This window comes from Syzygium oleosum, unplaced genomic scaffold (genome assembly GCF_021117445.2).
Source record: "Syzygium oleosum isolate NSW1041296 unplaced genomic scaffold, Sole_v2.1 Sole_v2.21, whole genome shotgun sequence".
Classification (NCBI taxonomy): domain Eukaryota; kingdom Viridiplantae; phylum Streptophyta; class Magnoliopsida; order Myrtales; family Myrtaceae; genus Syzygium; species Syzygium oleosum.
The window spans coordinates 5,455,685-5,477,720 of record NW_026607505.1 but is presented as its reverse complement, the minus strand read 5'-3'; the positions used below and the strand labels follow the sequence as shown (position 1 = coordinate 5,477,720).

Sequence of the window (22,036 nt, the reverse complement as noted above, 5' to 3'; positions counted from 1 at the left end):
AATGGTCGGTGGGCAACGACCACCACCACCCATATCTCATTGCTCGACACCCCGATAGCATCTATTAATCATACTCAATAACACAAGGAATGCAAATTTGAATATATGCACAAAAAAATTGATCATCTCTATTGATTCGATTTTAACCAATAATAAGAAGGTCAATATCTCAAAAAACTCAAAACTAGTACACTCCGTGATAAATTTACACCAAACTAATTTTTTGACCACTAAAAATCCCAAATTGGTACATCTGTGACAATTTCACACTCCGTTAGTTTCCGTTAAATTTTACCGTCAAATTTCTGAATTGGATGATACGTGGCAGTTGACGGGTATACTAGTTTAGGGTGTGTACCAGTTTGAGATTATTCATGATATTAATCTAATTTAACACAAGTTAAATTTATCGTCGCAAATGTATCGGTTTGAAATTTTTTATTGTCAAAATATTAGTTTAAGGTAAATTATTATAGGTATACTAGTTTGAAGTTTTTTATAATAAAAAAATTAGTTCGATGTAAATTTATCATAAATATACCAGTTTAGAGTTTTTTGTGATATTAATTAATTCAATTTCGGTCGCGTCGGTTCATCCGTGCGCGTCACGATGGCAAAACCAGTACATCCTAATGACTTTTTTTAACCCGGTCCCATTTTTATTAAGCCTCAGATCACATCTCGACCGTCCAAAAGCATCTCAATCATTGAAGTCCCGGAAAAAAGAAAGAAAGAAAAACCTCGTCTCTCTCTCTCTTCTCTAGTAGCTCCGATGCATCTATAAAACCCCCGCCTCGGATTCGCATTGGGCTCGCCGATCAACTCCGACCACCGCCACCGCCACAGCCACCGCCACCACCAGCGCCGTCGCCACCGTCGCCTCCACAGTGAGCAGAGACACATGGCGGGCTCGGACCTCTTCACTCCGTACAGGATGAGCAAGTTCGACCTCTCCCACAGGTCAGTCATCTCTCTCCGATCTTCTTCGTACTTTCGCCCTGAGAAATCCCGAGCTCGGAAGTTGCTACGCCTTCGTCTCACCGGAGCGCGGCCCTTTTTCCGGGGGGGGGGGGGGTGTGTTTTCGCAGGATCGTGCTGGCGCCGATGACGAGGTGCAGGGCGCTGGGCGGGATCCCGCGGCCGGCGTTGGCGGAGTACTACGCGCAGAGGTCGACGGCCGGCGGGTTCCTCATCTCCGAGGGGACCATGATCTCCGACACGGCGGCTGGGTCAGTTCCGTAAATTTCTCTCCCCGCTGTGGTCCTCGCGCTTTTGCCTTTTTTGTTAAAGAGGTTAAAGAAAGGAAACATTGCATGGGTGGGCAGGGTCGTCGGTGATTGGCCGGCGGCCCAGCCCCACCCCAACCCACCCCCGAAATTATATTCTCCCTGGCACCCCGACTTTTGCTTTTGAGTCCTTTACTCTTTTTTATTTTTTGCTGTTTAGTCCCTGTCGATCCCATCTACCGGAGAAATTTCCCGACCCGGGACCGGGACCGGGACCCACGTGCCCGCTGATCGGGCGGAGCCCGCATGATCAACGGCCGTGATGAACTAAACCCGTGGGTCCAGGTCCCGGCGAGAAACTGGGGATGAATCACGCGAGAGTGATCGTTGCGGTGGTGCCCTTTTGGTGTGCTGGTGATTTTTTTTTTATATGGATTACTAAATTTAGGTTAGTGGCTTCCGTTATTGGATCAATAGCTTTACGAAACGTAAGCTTAGTCGTGCAGCCAAATCTCAATTCGGGGAATTGGTAAGGCCACTAGAGTCATGTGGCAAAGTACGCATTTGGATCGATTTTTTTACAATTTTTCTTTTTGCTTCTCTAAATCTTGCGGCGCAGCATCCACTTTGATTTTATCTTAGCCCGAAGCACCCGAAAAAATTTCGCGGGGATATAAACGTTAGCGCACGAGTCTGCATACGACTTTTTTTTTTTCATAATTTTTGGAATAAGTGTACTTTTCACTTTGGTTAGAGCATAGGGAACGATTAAGAATAAGCAAAAAGTATTCTGTTGCTTAAAATATTATTTATGTTTCAGAAAACTATGGAGCAATCGAGGGTGAGAATTTATATATCATCATTGTGAAAGTTTCGAGAGCTTTGAATTCTGAAAATAAGAGTCTAGATGCACGGGTGGTCGCAAAATGTAGATTAATGATCCGTTGGTTTGATGGAAAACTTCGAAAGTCGGGAAACTAATCGATGCGCGGACAAAAACGACTTCCTCTTCTGGTAAGAAGGAAATCACTCTCCTTAAATCATCAAACAAATGAAAACGGAAAATGACTTCCACGGTAAATATGTTTGTCTATAATGAATTTTTCAGTGAAACAAATGCACCGGTTCCTTTTAACTTGGTCGCAAGTAGCATGAATGGTTTGATTTGCCCGGTTCCTTTCAACGTACAGATGGTTCTTTGCATGTCCTTCTTTGGATAGAGGAGTGTTTAACAGTAGGAATTGGCATGAAAATAATAAGCTGCTGCTTTCTACCTGAAATAACTCGGGCGCAAGTAGCATGGATGGTTTGATTTGCTCGGTTCCTTTTAACGTACATATGGCTCTTTGCATGTCCCTCTTTGCAGAGAGGAGTGTTTAGCAGTAGAAATTGGCTTGAAAAAGTAGGTTATTATATTCGCGTCGACGACTGAATGAGCAATGTTTTAGTGCCAAGTAAGTGGGATTGATGTAATGAATGGAGGAAATGAGTTATGAGCGTGTGGATTATAAGATTCGGAAGGGATTTCCAAGCGCAGGTTCCCACATGTCCCGGGGATCTACAGTGAAGAGCAGGTGAGAGCATGGAAGAAGGTGGTGGACTCTGTTCATGCCAAGGGCAGCGTTATCTTCTGTCAACTTTGGCACGTTGGCCGTGCATCCCATCAAGGTACACGTTCTATTTTGGCCAATGACAAGCACACGAGATCCTCAGTGATGGTGGATTCTCTGGTGTCCGTTTCTTTCCGTGCTTTGGCAGCCTTATCTTTTCCAGCTTTTCTGCATACTGGGTCTCATAGAAAATACAAATTTTGATATGATCATTGCGCTGCGATTGATGACCACCGCCACTTTTCAGTGTCGCAAAAGTCTGCATAGCATTTCCTTTCCGCGAATGTATGTTGTCTTTGCGATGTGCTGACCGGATCCTGTTTTGAACCCGTTGAATCGATCAGTTTATCAGCCCGGGGGAGCTGCACCGTTGTCGTCGACGAACGGGCCAATAAGTCAGAGGTGGAGGATCCTGATGCCAGATGGGTCTCATGCCATTTATCCCGAACCCAGAGCTCTGAAGCACTCTGAGATACAGGACATGGTTGAGCATTATCGCCGGGCTGCCGTAAATGCCATTCAAGCCGGTTAGTTCATGGATCACCTTATCTTCATTAGTTCCAGCAGAAGAGTTTCCATGTGTTTTCTGCCTTCGAAGGTGTGGTATTTGCATTGCTTTCCGATAAAGAAATTGCAGCTCCGATTGAATTTAGTTTATACTTCCCAACCCCATGCTCAGGTAAAACTTAAACCAGCATAATTGGAAAAGAAAATGTTCAATCTATTGGCAGGGGTGGGACCTCATAGAGAATGCTTTCGTGAGACATGGTGGATATTTTACAATTGCTTCGTTGTCAAATGCTTTTGCTTTTTTGTCTTGTTTTGTGGTGGAAAAAGCATCATCCACAAGAGGACATATTGAGTGACAAGGAGTGTGTCCTCTATCAGTAGGCATGGCATTATTTTCAGTTGAAAAGTGGTGCCGTCACTGAACTCACTTTTGCCATAGTGCATGCTTTATCCTTTCTGCCACTACTTCGTGAAGGTTTCTCAATGTTAAAGTGTCCACATTTTATATACTTTTTGCTGAGAAACTAAAACATGATGAATATTTAATGTTCATTAAATCAAAAACTCGGTCCTCGCGAGGTCTGAAAGTAGATGTATTCTTGACATGAATCAGGATTCGATGGAATTGAGCTACATGGAGCACATGGCTACCTCATCGATCAATTCTTGAAGGATGGGATAAATGACCGGACAGATGAATATGGCGGATCCATTGGAAACAGATGCAAATTCATAATACAGGTTGTCAAAGCTGTGGCAATGGCCATCGGGCCAGATCGAGTCGGAGTCAGAATATCACCGGCAATCGATCACCTCGATGCCATGGACTCCGACCCCCCTAAGCTGGGCCTAGCCGTCATCGAGAGGCTCAACAAGCTTCAGCTAGATCTTGGCTCAAGGCTGGCTTATCTCCACGTGACTCAGCCACGGTACGTGGCTTATGGCCAAACGGAATCTGGCCGACTTGGGAGCGAGGAAGAGGAGGCCCAACTGATGAGGACTTGGAGAAGGACTTATCAGGGCACTTTTATTTGCAGTGGAGGGTTCACACAAGAGCTTGGTATGAAAGCCATAGCCGATGGCGATGCAGATCTGGTATCGTATGGTCGTCTGTTCATTGCCAACCCTGATTTGGTCTTGAGATTTAAGATTAATGCACCTTTGACCAAGTATGTTAGGAAGACTTTCTATACCCAAGATCCTGTAGTTGGGTACACAGACTACCCTTTCCTCGAAAGCGGGAAGCGGAAATTACTGTCGCGCCTATGAGTCCATGACTAGGTTTTTTGTTCAGATTAATAAGATGCTGTGTTTTGCTTTTACTTGGTGGGATTGAATTTGCTATAACCAGAAGATAGAGCCAGGCGGTTCTTTCGCAAAACCTTTACCTAGTAGTGCTTCGGCCTAACAAATATAACGTGAACGACGGAGATGTACGAGGGAAGGAAAAGGATTTATTTCTCTGTGTTGATGACTTGACTTTGATATATCCAGAATCAGAATCCCCATATTCATTGCATCACCGCTGCAAATATAAGATTTTCTGGAAATGCAGATGCAGATGACAGGTGATCCAGTTTACCGGTTATTGAATTGTTTATTGATACTCATTGTAGCCTCCAACTTACACACATAATAAGATCTTATCTCCGGAACAGTCCGCAGCATACGGCGAAATAAAGTGCCGGAGATGAGTTCTGACTATCGGAGCTACGAAAAAATGGGGTAAACTGGAGTTCCATCTGGATAGAAGAGACCAAAATTTTGTTCCTCGCCGGCAGATTTCAGATCCTCGTTGAACATTGCGAATATGTTACCATCCAAGTGGCTATCTGGTCTCTTTGGTGTCCCCGTCCCCGCTACAATTTTCTTCATGAAATTTCGATTGTAAGTCAGCGCGAGCTGTGGAGTTGTGAAATTCCCATTTCCAGCAGAAGGCCACCCGGACTCGGAGATCACCACGCCCACATTAGGGAAATTCTCTCTCTCCATCGCCGCGTAATAAGCATCCACCATCGCGTCGAGCAAGTTCCAATAGCTTAAATCCCCATCGCGAACCACTGGTCCCGGGGCGGTGAACAGTGCATAGTCCAATCTTATGTTGGAGGGGTCCGCAGCATAGGCAAAGTAAGGGTACACATTGATCAACAGAGGGGCATGAGTGTTGGACAGAAACTGCAGGATGCCGGACAAAGCGCGCTTCGCATCGCCGGTGAAAGCGCCACTTGAGGGCGGGTAAGAAGCTCCAAGGACGGTCCCCGAGACCGCGGTGGTCATCGCCACAGATGAGAAACTGGAGCCGCTGATGGCGCTTTGTAGATTCTGCATTGCAGGCAACACGCACTGAGCCGATTCTCCGGGGATGACCTCGTCGCCTACGGCTATATACTTGATGTTGACACCTTGGTAGGGCAAAACATGAGCGTCAATCCACGACTTGGCAGCTTCCACACTTGATGCCAAGTTGGGTAGGTCTTCATTTTTTGTGCCTAAGATCACGCTGATGCCGGAGTTCCCTAGAGCTTGGAGTGCTTCGGGGTTGGGATCGTAGAGCTGCATTGTCCCAATGTTGTGATTCTTGTAGAGCTGTATCGCCGCAGCCGGAGTAGGCAGGTTGTCTCCTAGCATTCCATAGCAAACGCCAAAGGCGGGCTGTGCAGTTGCAGTGAGAACTTGGCTGAGGACAGATGCCAAAATCGACGTTGCGAAGACTCTGCGAAGTGACGCCATTTCTCGGACTCCCGATCCTGTTTCGACATTCATGTAGAGTGAAACATCAGGAGGACATTTATATTTTAACAGATGGTAATCAAAGTTTGTTCAACCCGTAATTACAGCAGGAGAAGGTTTTAATGAAAATGAAACCCATGGTTTGGAAGAAATCAGAGCTGAAAGCTACTTATCAGTACGTATCTCAACATTTCGTCCCTTAGAAATGCGAAATTATTCATATATGCACCGGAAAGACTAATCCATGCGAGGCTACAACTATGATCAATGTGTGGCTGGTTATGAATTTACGCGTAAGCTAACAAGATCAATCTACGATTATCTCTCGCTGAATTGAATACTTCATCACACAATATAAGGAGAAAATGTCAGGACTTGTGAGCAAGATATTTCATTGCAATGACTTGCTGATACAAGTTACTAACAGAACAGATATGCCGAAAGAAGCTCGTCTCTCATTGGAGAGAGAGAGAGAGAAGAGTTTCCAAAAATTTAAAACCTTTCAAGCTTCTGCCACGAAAAATCATGCGTAATGCGACAGCTGAGAAGGACGAGTAAAACATTCACGTGACTCGGAAGGCGACCGTACAGCCTCTTTTCGGCTCATGAATCGCAAGACGACCGTGCAGAAAGTTACAAGGCAGCCTACCACAGTGACCAAACAAAACTTCTGTGAAGAAAAATGAAGCGGGACTTCGTTTTAAAACGGCAGATCATTAAACACAAAGTCATTTTCACTAGGAGTATTTATGATTTATGAGTTGGTATGTAACCGTTTCCCTTCTTCAGCCCTTTCTCACTTTCCCACTGTTCTACACATGGAAACATATTCTCAGGTCAAATCTCATTTAATGACACCTTGAAAATGGAAAATCCCCATATGCTCTCTATCCGTCGGGAAAGAAACAAGTTGGGTAAGAAAAAAATCCTACTCATTTTTTAACTTGGGAAATTTCCAAAGCGGTCAATTCAAAAGGTCAACCTTACTTTCTGCAGCCCCATATCCTTCTGGTGTTGAACTGGTGCTCACTGCTCAACAATTACATTCTTACTTAGCCCATGATAATAATAAGGGAAAAAAGCCAAAAAAAAACCCCAAGTTATGCGTGACACATTTATTCTGAGCCTCTTTTTTTGACATAAAAAATCCAAAACTATGTTCACTTTGACACATTTACCCTAAACTTTTTCTAAAACCTCAAACTTGTATTTATGTGAGACATACTCTCCGTCAAGATTCCGTTAGATGACTTTTCAATCAAACAACGTCTTTTTTTTATTTTACTTAAGCCACGTGGGTGCCATGTCACACTGTTTGCTTTTCGGCGTCCGTGTAGGCAAATTTTCATCGGGTTTTCATTAATAGAACTATGATGGAGGGCAAATGTATCGTACAGGTATAAGTTTTGGATTTAGGATGTCAAAAAAAAAAAGTTTAGGATAAATATGTCACGGTGAGTATATTTTAGGATTTTTAGCGGCTTTTGTCCTTATTATTATTAGAACAACTGTATTAGCTCACCAGAACCACAAGAGGGAACTCTATCTCGGTGGGGCCAGGTGAATGACCAGCTCAGCCTTGATTTGGATCAACTTGAATGATTTTCTTGTTTTGCATCTCAGTACGCATACACCTGCTGAGTCCCGCGCATACATATCATGTTGAATGTATGTGCGTATACAGCTGGTTGCCTTAATGCATTGCCACATCCCGGACCCACCCCCCAAAATTGACCATTTTCTGTCGTACCATGACCAACCTTATTTATTACAAATAAAAATAAAAATTAAATGTCAGGAAGAAAATTCTGAACAAAAGGATGGTTGATGAATAAGTCAGGATTTGACCAAATTTTATCTAGGTGACGTACATCTTGAAAGCCACAAAAAAATTTGTGCAAAATAAAAACTTATTCATGGGGGGCGATAAAATTAAAATACTTGGGATGTTTTTTTTTTTTTTTTGATGACCCAGGGAATCCCGCACTACCGACAGTGGGAGGTAAACCCCAGGAAAGAACACGTCTTACCCACCACACACGCTGCACCTAAGTTAAGTTCACCATGCGGCACAAAAATACTTGGGATGTTATTTCTCACATAAAAGGAAAAAAAAAAAACAGAGAGAGCAAGCCAAAAAAAAAAAAGGGGGAAATCGAAAAGCTAGTTGGAATTGGAGGAATATTGTAAAGATTAGGAAGCAGACATTATCCTAACTCCCACTTTCCCAAAACCAGGATTGATCTGTCCCTTTGTACCTAATCCCCCCCAATCATTGAAATCATTCCCATCATGGTTTTGGTGTGCATTGCCACCTTTGCTTCTCCCCAAATCCTCGTACTCCCTTGCCCATCCCAACCAATCGGCTGGCGCCACCTGTCTTGATCCTCTCTCCGCTCTGTCTCTCTCTCCATCTTGAGAGGACATCACAGCCATCGATCTCGTGGAATCCCATATCAGTATTCGACGGCTGCGATGGATCTGGAGCATGCAAGACTTACCTCTCTATTCTAAATTAGCTCGAGGTCCGAATAACAAAATTTGCCGCACAGAAAACCACGGCACGCTCGACCGATACAAAGTCCTCAAAGGAGAGTCTGAGACGTTGGCAAACTCCACATGTCAAGCGCAAGACAATTCCATATGCCTAAATCGGTTTCTCTGAGCTTAAACTCGATCGCGTCTTAATTAAACCGGGAGATTAATGGGATATTTTTAAGGTTCTGACCTTCTTAACTACCTAAAATTGAGGTTATCCAATGTAAGTAATTAACAAAAAGTGGTTAATATCACGAAAATCCTTAAACTAGTACAATTGCGATAAATTTACTCCAAACTAATTTTTTGACCATAAAAAACCCTAAATTGGTATACCCGCGACAAATTTACCATATGTTAAATTGAATTAATACCACGAAAAACCACAAATTAGTAAAACATGTGCCAAATGGAGGGGCAAAACCCCAAACCGGTATACCCATCAACTGCCACGTGTCATCTAACTTAGCAATTTGACCGTAAAATTTAACGGAAATTAATAGAGGGTAAATTTGTCACGGGTGTATCAGTTTAGGGGTTCTTTAGTTTTGGGTAAATTTGTTATAGATGTATCAATTTAGGGTTTTTCGTGGTATTATAAAAGAAAAAACAAGAAGAAGAAGAAGAAGAAGGGAAGCGATGGAGACGGTCCAAAGATTTGATTGAAGGGGAATGAAAAGAAAGGAAAATACAGGAGGACGAGGGAAAGAGCCAGCCAGACCAGCAAGCAGATTGGAAGACAAAATGGAAAACATGGAAAGACTCTTGCTGGCCAAGAAGACAGACGGAGACTCTCTCTCTCTCTCTCTCTCATGACAGCCTGTCATCTCCCCCTCTCTCTCTCTCTCTCTCTCTCTCTCTCTCTCTCTCTCTCTCTCTCTCTCTCTACCTATAAAAACGACCATGTTCAATTCCAGCTCTCAAATTCTTTTTCCTTCTTTCTTCCCGTCTTCACCGTCGTGTCTTTTTCCTTCGATATCCTTTGGCGCTCTGTTCCTTCGCTTCTTGAAGGAGGGAGGAGGAAGGAGGGAGGGAGGAAAGGGAGGCACCGCTTCATCACCATGAGTCTCTTTGGCCTCGGCAGCAGGTTCTTGCTCTCTCTTTTCGTATTAATTCTTGATGACGTGGTTCTCAACGTGAATTCTTGCTGTTTCTTTCTTTTTCTTTTTTCTGTGGGGGAGGGGGGATGTTCTTTTGATGCTGCTGTTGTCGCTGCATGTTTTTCTTTGCGTAACGATCGTGCGTTTTGGATGTGTGTCTCGGAGCCTGATTTGGGTAACAATCGGTTTTCGTTCTTGACCTGTCTGTGTGCTGGATATGGTAATGAGATGGAGCGGCGATGTTCTTGTAATATAGAGGGCTCGAAATGATCGCTGAAAAACGTCGGCTTTTTTCGTTTTTTTATTTTCTTTCGTTTCCAGAGATTCATCGTGGGTCCGCTGCAGATGATGTCGGCGCGTAGTTTGTGATGATAATTCGGACCGTCGGGAGTGTTTTTAGTTCTCTCTTCCAATTTTCGGAACATTCAACAGCAGTTAATGCCGATACCGGGCCTGCTTCTGGAACCGGAAACTCTCTGGCTGAACACTGATCTGATCTTAAACCGTACAGAGTAGGCAATTAGTTAGGAAATGAACACAGTTTGGTGATCTTTGAATTGTTTATTGTTTGCCGTGATGGTGGATTCTTTTTCCCTGGTTTGCGGCTGAACATTGATCTGATGTTAGACCATACGGAGAGTGCAATTAGATTGAAGAATGGACCCATTTGGGTGAACTTTGGACTGTTTATTATTTGCTGGGACAGTCGATTTTTTCTCCCCAGTTTTAAGTTCTATAGCCTTTAAAGAAGCTGTTACAGTGAGCCGGTTTAAGTCGCTCGCGTCATCCGGTAGTCGCAGAATGTCCTTGCGGATGATGATCATTGTCATTGAAAGAAGAAGAGAAACAGGACATGGGAACTAATTAAATTCTGTTCTCATTGCTCTTTGAAGTACTCATCTCCGGCATGCCACCTCTTTTCGCTTGTAATGATCTCATGTTGTTGTTGTACCCAATCACGACTTGTGCAGAAATCAGAAGACTTTTAGGCCTAAAAAGAGCGCTCCATCTGGAAGTAAGGTTGGTGTCTCGTGTTAAGATTATTTACTCTTCAACGATCGACTTTGGATGAACTAAGCAATTTATTTACGCATGTTTTCCTCTTTCCCTGTATTCGAATTTTAGGGTGCTCAACTACAAAGACATATCGACGCTACACTGGGAAGTGGAAATTTGAGAGAAGCAGTGCGGCTTCCCCCTGGAGAAGACATCAACGAGTGGCTGGCAGTGAACAGTGAGTACTTCTGCATTATTAATTTGCTAACGAGAATATATGAATAGTCGAACAATCAAATGCACATGAGCGTTCGCACGCTTAGCCCAATCAATTTTTTTCCTTTGATTAATTCTCTGTCTGGGTTCTTTGCTTTATACAGCCGTGGACTTTTTCAATCAAGTGAACATTCTATACGGTACACTCACTGAATTCTGCACGCCATCTAACTGCCCGACAATGTCCGCAGGCCCAAAGTAAGAAGCTGCTTGACAAAATTTCTGTTTACTTTATCAGTTTGATGCCTATTTGCAGGTTCGTTCATGTGAAAATCCATTCTTATGTTGCAGTCGTTTAACCTTGAAGTTGCTTATGGATAGTCTGTTTGCACATAGATGGTCAATCCTCAGAATCTTTGTTCCATTTATATTCATAAAGAAGATGGTTATTGTTATTTGTTTTATCTTGATCTCTGTAATGAAGCTCATTTTTCGCTTAGAATCAGTTTTCTTTTTTTCCAATCCCTTTAGCTTCGAACAATGATATCAGAAGGCCTGATCGAGACTACATGAACTCTTGCAGATACGAGTACAGGTGGGCCGATGGAGTGACCATTAAGAAACCCATCGAGGTGTCGGCTCCTAAGTACGTCGAGTATTTGATGGACTGGATTGAGGCTCAGCTTGACGATGAATCAGTTTTCCCACAAAAATTAGGTAAGATAAGTATCTTGATGAAGCTGGAGATCCATGCTAACCTCCTAGTCAAAACATAGAGAAATTTAATACATTTGTCAGTTGCTCCGTACTACATAAGCACTGAGTTATCCCTGCTGACATGTTTACAGGAGCTCCATTTCCGAGCAATTTCAAAGAAGTCGTCAAAACCATTGTCAAGCGCTTGTTCCGTGTCTATGCCCATATCTACCACTCGCATTTTCAGAAGATCGTGAGCTTGAAGGAGGAAGCTCATCTAAATACTTGCTTCAAGCATTTCGTTCTCTTCACATGGGTAAGTAAGCATAGTCGCTAAGCTTTGCAGATATGACTTTTTTTTTTTTGGTCATATTGCAGATATGACTTTACCCATGTGATTCTGTCATACTTTTCAGATTGGCTATGATATATTCTTAGTCTTAAGTTTGGGTCAAGGAAACACCTTCAAATGCTATATAAATGGGTCACAAGCAGCAGTTTAGTTAGGCTATTGGCTTTACAATGAGAGTCTAGTACAAAAAAGACTTCTGATGCAACTCTTGATTGGCTTTAATTTGATGCAGGAATTTCGGTTGATCAACAAAGAGGAGCTTGCGCCGCTTAATGAACTCGTCGAATCTATTCTGCAGTTGTAGTGGTGGGGGGTTTTGTTTATCCTTTTGTTTTCTTGTTTCCCTTTTCCCCCTTGTTTTTGGGTATCTAGATTGAGATTTTTTGGCGAACTTCTTTTTGTCTTTTGGGAATGAGATATCTTGATTCAGTTCATCACTTTGTCTTCAGTGTGTTTATTTGGTGTAAATTCTGTACATCAAACAACAAAACTGTTGGGTCTCCCGATGTCATTCAGTGCAGTTTTTGTGCATACAGAGGATTTTGTGATCCTTCTATGGCAAAAGGGTTCGTCCCTTTGCTCGTCTGTTGATAGAAAATGCTTGAAACAGCATGTCAGTTCGCAATTCTCTGCGGCATAATTAGAATTGGTTCCTACAGAAGTTCAAGTTCCTCCTTTTCTCAGTACCCCGAAACTTAGACAATCTTCCATCTGAATCACTCTCAAACTCTGAATTTGAATGTTCAGAAACATAATCGCGGGTTGGCATTGCATTACGAAAAGTATTTCCCTTCCACAATCTCGTGCTAAGACCAGAATTTACTGATAGTCTCATAAGAAACTACCCCAGCTATTCAAGTTATTTCTCCCGCATCCCGAGGATGGAAAAAAACACTAAATAAATGGCTCAGTGTTTAGACCCTGTAGATTTATGCTAGAAAGTATGCATGGCATTCGCATGCTCCGTGCCGACTTCATATAAACCGAAACCAGATACTGTTGATAAGCATAGAACAGCAACTGATAGTGAAATAACAGCCTTGCATGCGAATATGGGACGATCCTAAACCAGATATGATAAGCATAGAACTGCAATTGATAGTGAAAGAACAGCCTTGCATGCGAATATGGGATGAACCCAAACCAGATTTTGAAGACTCAAAGTTAAATATTCCGGATAAAGATAAAGAACAGAGATCTTTCATTATGAGTAATTTTGAGTATTACAAGGTCTTCTATGCCACAAAATCGAATTCAAAATAATTTTACTTCATGGGATATCTCCAATCCCCTAAACAGAGAAGACTTATACCTTTTTGTTTCTTTTTTTTGGCACCAAGGTCTCATAATCTTTCTTTCGATGGTATTCTGTAAATTTTCTTCTGAATAAATTATTTACCAGAATCCCTTGAGCGGCCTTTTAACTTCAGCAGCTCAGTGACGCCAATGTAATACCGACCCGAGCACTAGGCTAAGGAACTTTCTGATTTACCATTGGCATCTTTAGGCTGAGAAGATGTATTGAACCTTGACAGCATGCTTTCATCTCTTTCTCATGCACCCAGAATTGCATCACAGAAAAAAGGAACACTTCTCTTCTTACCCTTACTTCCTTCTCTTTGTTGATTCACAAATGCACCCAGGAAGCGGATTTGCGTAAAAACTTTCCTCTAGTTTTGGGAATTCCCCGGGCTCCCTCAAATATGGAGCTCCAGTTCGATCTCTGTGAAGTTTCTTCACTTTGGAACTGAATTTCTTCCAAGAAATCTCCCCCTCATCTAGTTCATCAACCAGTTTAACAAAATTCATCCTGCATGGACAAAGGGGAGATGAAGATGAGATGCCTGTTGATGATCCATATCAGGACAGAAACAAAACCAAATATCAAATGGGAAGAAAAATAAAATACATCAGACTAACTGAAAAGAGTAGGAACAGATAATAGTTACTTGTCTGGATTAATTGTCTTCTTGAAATTCTCAAACCGCCTATGGCCTTGAACTGCTTTCGCCATATTCCCATCATAAGTATAAAGAAACACATTGCTCTGAAGGGCGACGATGTAATCTATACCAGCAAGCATGTTTTGATGATTCTTGAAAGGAGCAAGCTCTTCTTCTGTTGCCAGAGTCGAATGTGAAAATATGTTGGGGTATTCGTCCTTCAGATATTGCATACTTCCTTTTCCATAAGCATCACCAGCCACCAAATAAATGCGGGTATTAGACGGGAATCCAAGAGCCTTTAGCAGAAGCGAAGTCTCCCTAGGAGTCAATGGACAGCCGCCAAGTAACCTCCTCTCCTTTCCATTAATCTCTTTCTCCTTCCAATGACTTACTTCATATCTCATCAACCGTAGTTCCTCGTCCTCCTCAGCTGTCAAACTGTGACTGCAGCCAGTAAATGCCAGCATATCTTTCTCATACCTGTGAGGAATCAATAAAACATGAGTTGTGATTCCAACAAAGACTAATTCAACACCACTTCTTCAGCAACACTGAACCTGGTCTAAAACTTGTCGAGAGGAATGTACTTAGACAGACAAAGCACCGACTTGTGTGGTATATAGATCTCAAAGTCCCACATAGCAAACTAAATCCCACAGGGAACTCCTTATTTAGAGAATATTTCACATCGTGCTCCTGAATTGACTATTAACCCATACTAAGGACAACCAACCAGTACTTAGTCCCCATTTTAAGTGTACTGAAGAAGTCAATAAGTCGCTTAATACTCAAAATGCTATTTTTTTATTGGAATTACCATTCCCTCGCCTCATTGACAGAATCCTAAAAGGGAAATTGTAACTATTATCTTACATTACATCTAAACTGAACATCATATTCATAAAGAATGGATTAATCTGAACTTGCCTTAAGTGGAGAGCTAGATAAGGACCTCCATTTTGTTGCATTCTCGAAACCAGGGTTTGCCCAAGCTCTTCAACCGGTGCTGAATATCTCAATGCTTGGTAATTGACACGGCATCTCAACTTCTGTATAGAATTGGGTATGTCGTTGTTGGCAAGCCGAGAATCAGTGTGAGTAAAATACATCACTTTGTGCTCCTTCAGTTGTGGGAGGACTTCTACCTTATAGTAACTGACCTGAAAAGTAAAACATTAGTCCTTGAACTGGTGGAGACACATGGAAAGCCGAAGATACGATAGAATGCGAATTTTTTTGAAACACACATTTTTGTAACAAAGAAAATAAAGGAGGAGGAAAAAAAGAGAAAGATATTGAAGTTTAGGATCTTCTATTTGTTAAAGAGAATTTCTAGTAGCGAACTTTGCATTCATCCCTTCGCTCTCTGAATTTAGTACACTGCCCCAGTTTCAGACCAGTGCATATCTTAATGGCAATTCATAGAACAGGCAGAAATTATTCTTTCACCTTCGACCAAGAAATTGGTGTTTTGTTGAAGGGTTCAATGTCTGCATAGGCTGGAGGTAGACTCTCAACTATGTGGACATCATCCTTTAGTGTGTCAATGAAGTAATGCCAATCAAATAAATCCTTGAAGCCACTGCAAATATGAAGAGAAGAGAAGTGAGATCACAGCAATGGAAATGCATGCCATGGAAGTACTTGTGCTACTTTGAGAGGTATCATCTCGTACATTTCAGAATAGCTTGTTAAAAAAGGCAAGCAGACAAAAGATTATCAAGCCATTTATAATTAGGTATACGTACCCAACTACAAAAGACTTGAACCATAGAATTATTATGCTAACTGAAGCAATAATAGTGCTGATAAGACTTCTGATTTACAAGGAGGTCACAAAGATGGAAAAGAAAACTATTCGGCAATCATGCCCTCTTATTTGAAGAGTGAGTATCAATCTAAAGGGAGGAACTTTTCTAGTACCCTAATAGAACTTGAAAATGAACTAGGGATTCTGCTTTTTACCACAAACATATAATGTTCCTTTTGACGAAACAATAAGCATCAGATTTTGTCCCTCTTGACAAGATAATAAGCGTTAGACGAGTGTTTCCAATGGTAGCTTCCAAATTGAGAAAAGTAAACAAACCAACCTATCATCAGCCCAGTAAGATGTGTGATCAAGTGAAGGAAGGACCAGTGTCGCCTTCATAACCTTGGCAATGGCAACCATATCGCAGATCTGCACTCTAAAACAATTGATGTCATTATAACTCGAATTAATTTTAGAAGATCATTCAAAAAAACCATACAGACAGTGACCAGACCCCAAATCTCATTTGATTCAAGCCACCATTAGCATTAATGAGAATGTAACCATTCGTCTTTGCATCAAGCTCTGCAAAGGAAAGTGAGAGTTGTAAGTTGCGAAAAGCATGGAGAAAACAGAAGAGCACATAACCAGATGTGGAACTTCGTTCAAGCATGACAGCTTCCTTACTTTTATGACTTCTTGGCAGACCAATGCATTGGTTAAAGTTTTCGCTGTTGGGCTTGGACCAGATCTCTGAATACTGAACAAACCAAAGTTTCAAATGGAAAAAGTTAAGTCTCGTGAAAGACCAAAAACCAATGGTCTTAAATGAGAATTCTATAGCATCGAGGCTTTCTGCCACGTCTCATTTTCACAACCAAATCTCAAATGAGTGAAAAGTGAGCATCACACCAGCACCAATACTTACATCTGCCGTGCTTTTGTCACCAACAACACCAGATGTTACCATCATTAAAGTTATATCAACGTCACTTCCTTCTTCCCTACGATCATAATCAGGATAGGTCCTTTGATTGATCAGAATTTGAAGAGCAGCCGACTGATCATAGAGACCCTAATAAGAGAATAGATCTGGTGAGAAGAAACACAATATACGAGCACAAGCACATGTATAAGACCGTTATAACTCAAGCTTGTTGTTGAAGACTATCATAAACCAGAATAAAAAAAGTAGCAAATTAACAATGAAACAACCAGTTTTCATTAATTTCCCATCGAACTGAGCGTGCCGCTACCTACATTGAAAACACATGGCCACACGGCCTAATCATAGGCCACAACAAGTTGAGGTCAATGCACTTTCCCAAGATATGCAGGCCCCTGATTTTTTCAGGCAAAGTACTAGAAAGACAAATATAGACTTGATGATGCTCTTTACTAGTACCTCGTGCCACCCCAGTCTACCAGACTCAACACCTTCAAGCAGAGGGAAGAAAATTCTTAAGCCCTTGGAAAAGCATCAAAATAGACAGAGACACGCAGAGGATAAAGTCCATTCTAAGCACTTCAAATTTAGTTTCTTGGCCAAAAAAAAGCACTTTGAGGTTACAATTAGGTCATGAAATTAGGAATTGATGATAGCAATAAACTTGTGCCACCCATATCTCTCCCTTCGTCCTGATAATAAACAATCCTCAAATTAAATTCCCCTACAGAGGCAAATCCGTATGGGTCAAGTTTCCACTCAGTTTGTTTAACCCAAAAGGACAAAGTAAGAGAACACCACAAATTTAGATAACCCAATAAACTATCCAAAATCGATAGTTTAGCCAACAAATTTTCTTTTTCCATTGATTTAGTCAACCTATTTTAACATAGGGAACACCACTTCTTCTTCTTCTTCACCTAAATCATCCTAAAATTAGCTAAAACCTATAACCAAAAGCTTTTTTATTTCACTCTCAAGTAAGCAGATGAGCCAGCCCACTAACCCCATTCGATTCAGCTCTTTCGATGGCAGATCCGAACCACCCATTTGCGCAAATCTTCAAAACACCCAGAAACAAGCAAACCCCGCAAAAGAGCAGGAACATCAGGTGCCCAAGCTTCTTCCTTTCCTTCGATCCCAGGTCCCCGACAACGTACTCCATCGGCTTCCTCAACAGGCCCACTCTTTCCCTGAGGTTATACCGATGGTGGGTCTGCTTCCTATCGACGGCCAAATCGAAAGCGGCCGCTCCATGGACGTTCCCGTTCTCAGATCTGGGCGAGTTGATCTGGAGATCGATAACCTCGTGAAGCGCGGCCGTGCAGTTGAGGCTGCCGGCGCCGGTCGGGTCCTTGGCCTGAGCGGCGGCGGCGGCGGCGGAGGAGGCGCGCTTGAAGGAGTGGCCGCGGCGGGTCATGGGGCCGCTGAACCGGGGGCTGTTGACGCGCTGCGAGACGACGCCGTCGCCGTCGTCGGAGCCGTGCGGGTGGTGGTGGTGGTGGCCCATCCCTCGTTCCTGAACCCGGCGTCCGCGACTCCCGAGAGTGCGTGCGTGCGTGCGAGAGAAATGGCTTTAGGAGGTGGACACCATCATTGGCGAACGAGAAGCGTGGAGAGAGAGAGAGAGAGAGATCTTGAAATGCGAGACTGGTTGCAGTGAAATTTTCGAGGAGGTCGGAGGTCGGAGAAGATCGATGATGAGGTCGTCTGGCGTTTGCGAGTCAACACAGAATTCTTGTCTCGCCCTCTGTAATAATAATCAATGCGGTTTTTGAGAAAAAAAAAATAATATTACGAAAAACTCTAAATTAATATATGTATGATAAATTTACTCCAAATTAAATCCTGGACTAATACGCCTGTGACAAATTAAGCAAACATATGGAAGACATGAATCTTATTGAAAACATCATGTATGTACGTGTATTTTACGTAAAAAGACGAGTATCCTACTAACAATATGCAATATTTTTTTTATTTCAAGGAAACAAAACATAACTCCATAAAAAAAAGAGTTTTCCTTAAGAACTTTTTAGGCATGAATGACAGTTTTATATGGAGGCCTTTCTATAGATTCAACGGGGATGTAAATTAGCAAAGGCCAATATAGCCTTTAAAGAGAGAATGTCAAATCGCACGACAACTCATGCGCGAGAAAATAAATTTTGTCGATGACTCGACTTTCGTACCGCGCGATCGACATTCTCCGGTCGGATGAGTGCCAAGACTGCAATCCCTGATCTACTACGTCGATTGCGGTTTTTACTTAACTTATTACACAGATCGCCAAAATGACCGGCGATTTGGCTTTCGGCTAGGTCACTGGTGGCTACTAATTACGAAGTCGAAAGGGGCAACAAAGAAACCCGATAAAGAAAAAGATCATGATGAGCTTGCAAAGAGGATTTGGACAAATGGAAGCCACAAGAAGCTACAGCGGATTGAGAATTCAAAGGTTTTTGGAAGCTTGCTCATGCTGCCCTGTGCACAAGACCAAGCGCAACGCGAGTGGTCAAAACATGGTACCAAGCCCAACATTGTGTGTCACATCCGCAGCTGTTCCATTGAGTCGCATTAGGGACTGCCTTTGGTCGTTCCCTTTTCTTTAAAAAAAAAATAATAATAGTTGGCAAAGAAAAAAACGAAAGAGGGAAAATTTGTACAAGCACAAGGACTATTGTCATTTTGCCCTCACCTCCGTTCATCCGGCATGTTTAATAATTCCCTTTTCGAGTTACTCGGGTAATTTAGCGGTAAATCGCTTTTAGCGGTGTGGAGCGGCTAAAAAGTGAATAAAGTCGCCGCGTGTCGAAAAGGGCCGCCGAAAAAAAAATATCGGTCGAGCTGATGAGGCGATTGGAAAACCATACCGACTTTTTATTTTCTTTACTTTGACTCGAGATGGCCTCACGATAAATCAAATAGCAAAATGCTATTCCTCTCACGGTTCCATGGTTAAATGACCTCCCTTTTTTTTTTTTATCACGTCTTAAAGGTGCATCTCATCACGTGCTAAAGTCGATTCAGGATATTATTCATCGGTAAAATTCTTTATTTATAATTAAAAACAAGAAAAATTCTGGCGATTCATGAATGATGGATGAAAAATGTACAGAAAAAAAAAAATCTTCAGCAAGAAGCGAGCAAATTCAATTATTATTTTTTTGAACTTATAAAAGAAATTGTTATCATTGTGACGGTTCGAGGAGAAAAATGAAATGTCAAAAGCGGAAATAACCGGGGAAAAAACGCGGGGTTCGGGACACGGGTCGCCTTTTTGAATCGTTGCCGCCGCCAACATTGACCGTACCCGAAAACCCGAGATTACCCTCCGCCGCGGCTCCGCACGGCGGCTGTCCCGGAGGGCATTTTGGTCCGTCCACCTCGACCTTTCCAAATCCGTCAACACTCTCTGACTTTTTCCCATTACGCGGCGCGTACACACGGTGAGCCGGTTTTTTTAGGAAATTCCAGAGACCGGCGGGGCCATTTTGGGAAATTGCCAATAAGTTAACGCTCTTCTCATATTTTAGGTGCCCTTATAAAAAGAGGAAATTTCGTACACTCTCGGATCACGTGTAATTAATATTTACAAAATGCAAAAATTGCTTAGTGAACGTATTTTATTAGTTTAGTCTCTGCAAACAATGAATAAATTTTTATTTATTTTTCCAAATTCGAAGAAGATAAGAAGGGGGGGACAGAGGGTGTGGAAAATTTGGTCACGACAAGAAGCAGCTGGAAAGCCTTGGTGGATGCAATAATGGGGATGATTTGGGTTCCAACTGTACTCGTATCATATTTGATTGAACATGAGTTGTACCATCATGACCGGCACTTTCCAATTATGAAACGATGAAAAAAAAGTCGTAATTCTATTGTGCGGCGTTCAGTTCAGTCCTAAATTTTTCGATTGTCCGGATTCATTCCTAAACATTTTGATAATCTGTCAATTCGGCCATCGATCTTTCAATCGTGCCAAGTCCTAAACCTTTTTGAGAGTTTGTCAATTGAGTCGTAAACCTTCTTGATGAATTATCAATGCAGTCCTTCCGGTTAATTTTGGTCGGAAATCCCCGGCGTGGCGGTTCAGTCGGCGCCGACCATCCCGCGCGGCACGGTCACTGCTGACATGAACAGTTTTTAAATTTTTTTAAAAAAATTTGTGAGTTTTTTATTCTTTCTTTTTCTCCGTCTTTTCTTCTTCTTTTTTTTTTCTTTTTCTATTCACTAGACCGAGGAGGGCTGTGAAGCCCTCGCTCCGCTTGCCAACCCTGTGAAGAAAAAAAAAGAAAGAAAAAAGAAAAAAACCAATAAAATTAGGAATATTCATTATAAATAATTAAAAAATAGTCCACGTTAGCATCGGATGCACACGTAGGACAGCCGTCACAAACTGGACCGCTACATCAGCTATTTTCAGCCAAAATTAACCGGACTGACTATATTGGCAAAATTAAACGAGACCATCTTGCTCAAGTTCGCAACCGCAGAGCATGGTGCTCGAACTAAACACGATTCTTGTCAATTACTTATACCGAATGGTCAATCTTTTAACGGACTCGACGTATTTAGGCAATTGGAAACTTGTAATCCAATGTAATCGCTCGGTTCATTAACTTATGCATTCTCCTATAGTTATATTCGTATTACATGAATAGCCATTCATATTACATAAATTATAGAGCTGTAAAAAAAGTTCGATCTAGCCCAACCTTGCCCGATCCGACCCCATCCGGCCCCAAAAAGCCTTGAAGATGGAAGTTCTATGGAAATGGAGCATAATGGATAAACCAAGGATTAAAAGAAAAAATGATTTGTGAATTTGGTCGGAAAAAATACGCGAAATCTTTTGCGAGGGAGGATCGACATGACACTCGAAAGTGGGATTGAATCGGCGTGTCCGCACATGCATCAAAATCCAGGGGAAGGGGGGCAAAGTCGAGGGATCCCAGTCGCCCAGTGGTTGCATAAACACACCCATATACGAGAATTTTTTTTTTTGAGTGGTGATGTATTTTTATACTGGGGTAATTGCTCAAACTACCCCTCGACAACGTTGCATAATAGTTCCCGAATTTCGAAACGCTAGAGGTGATCCCCCTTGAACTTTGATTTTTACGGCGGTCGCTAGCTTTTCCGGTTTACATAACCTTCAATTGTTACCTAAGAATGGGCTCACTCGTTTTTCTTGACCAAAATAGCATCTATTAAATTTTCTTAACTCGATCAACAATTTTCTGACTTCATCGACCATACCACGTAGATTGTTACGATCATCCACTTTCTTATAACACTTCACAATTATGTCGATGAAAAGATCAGCTGCACTTGAATTAATGGAGAGACTATATTGAACATTTTCAAATAGTTCAAGGACTAAATCGAACACATATTAAAAGTTCAGGGACCAC

General features: G+C 42.1%; 4 protein-coding genes across 4 annotated transcripts; 2 read left to right on the top strand and 2 right to left on the bottom strand.

The window, feature by feature from the left end:
- Positions 1-800: 800 nt before the first annotated feature.
- Positions 801-4,668, top strand: LOC115670927 (12-oxophytodienoate reductase 3). Its single transcript, XM_030592333.2, has 5 exons — positions 801-960; positions 1,089-1,229; positions 2,764-2,894; positions 3,181-3,363; positions 3,960-4,668. The coding sequence occupies exons 1-5, from the start codon at positions 902-904 to the stop codon at positions 4,613-4,615; spliced, it is 1,170 nt and encodes a 389-aa protein (XP_030448193.1). The 5' UTR covers positions 801-901; the 3' UTR covers positions 4,616-4,668.
- Positions 4,669-5,056: 388 nt separating this feature from the next.
- LOC115670928 (glucan endo-1,3-beta-glucosidase-like) lies at positions 5,057-6,076 on the bottom strand. The gene has a single exon (XM_030592334.2). It carries the CDS (start codon positions 6,074-6,076, stop codon positions 5,057-5,059), a length of 1,020 nt encoding a protein of 339 aa, XP_030448194.2.
- A 3,509-nt stretch (positions 6,077-9,585) lies between these two features.
- LOC115670930 (MOB kinase activator-like 1A) lies at positions 9,586-12,477 on the top strand. The gene is made up of 7 exons (XM_030592335.2): positions 9,586-9,701; positions 10,686-10,734; positions 10,840-10,948; positions 11,091-11,184; positions 11,510-11,643; positions 11,775-11,938; positions 12,207-12,477. The coding sequence occupies exons 1-7, from the start codon at positions 9,676-9,678 to the stop codon at positions 12,276-12,278; spliced, it is 648 nt and encodes a 215-aa protein (XP_030448195.1). The 5' UTR covers positions 9,586-9,675; the 3' UTR covers positions 12,279-12,477.
- A 675-nt stretch (positions 12,478-13,152) lies between these two features.
- Positions 13,153-18,348, bottom strand: LOC115670926 (O-fucosyltransferase 35). Its single transcript, XM_030592332.2, has 9 exons — positions 17,626-18,348; positions 16,602-16,748; positions 16,361-16,433; positions 16,188-16,258; positions 16,014-16,102; positions 15,370-15,502; positions 14,848-15,080; positions 13,924-14,400; positions 13,153-13,784 (listed from the first exon to the last, which is right to left on the bottom strand). The coding sequence occupies exons 1-9, from the start codon at positions 18,127-18,129 to the stop codon at positions 13,580-13,582; spliced, it is 1,932 nt and encodes a 643-aa protein (XP_030448192.1). The 5' UTR covers positions 18,130-18,348; the 3' UTR covers positions 13,153-13,579.
- Positions 18,349-22,036: the final 3,688 nt, after the last annotated feature.

Excerpts from the sequence above, each read along its gene's own strand:
- LOC115670927 (XM_030592333.2), top strand. The coding sequence starts at position 902 with ATGGCGGGCTCGGACCTCTTCACTCCGTACAGGATGAGCAAGTTCGAC. Across the intron at positions 961-1,088 it reads AAGTTCGACCTCTCCCACAG|GATCGTGCTGGCGCCGATGA; the intron begins GTCAGTCATCTC and ends GTGTTTTCGCAG. Across the intron at positions 1,230-2,763 it reads ATCTCCGACACGGCGGCTGG|GTTCCCACATGTCCCGGGGA; the intron begins GTCAGTTCCGTA and ends TTCCAAGCGCAG.
- LOC115670928 (XM_030592334.2), bottom strand. The coding sequence starts at position 6,076 with ATGGCGTCACTTCGCAGAGTCTTCGCAACGTCGATTTTGGCATCTGTC.
- LOC115670930 (XM_030592335.2), top strand. The coding sequence starts at position 9,676 with ATGAGTCTCTTTGGCCTCGGCAGCAG. Across the intron at positions 9,702-10,685 it reads CTCTTTGGCCTCGGCAGCAG|AAATCAGAAGACTTTTAGGC; the intron begins GTTCTTGCTCTC and ends CGACTTGTGCAG. Across the intron at positions 10,735-10,839 it reads GCGCTCCATCTGGAAGTAAG|GGTGCTCAACTACAAAGACA; the intron begins GTTGGTGTCTCG and ends TTCGAATTTTAG.
- LOC115670926 (XM_030592332.2), bottom strand. The coding sequence starts at position 18,129 with ATGGGCCACCACCACCACCACCCGCACGGCTCCGACGACGGCGACGGC. Across the intron at positions 16,259-16,360 it reads TCTGCCAAGAAGTCATAAAA|AGCTTGATGCAAAGACGAAT; the intron begins GTAAGGAAGCTG and ends TTTCCTTTGCAG. Across the intron at positions 13,785-13,923 it reads AAGACAATTAATCCAGACAA|GATGAATTTTGTTAAACTGG; the intron begins GTAACTATTATC and ends TTGTCCATGCAG.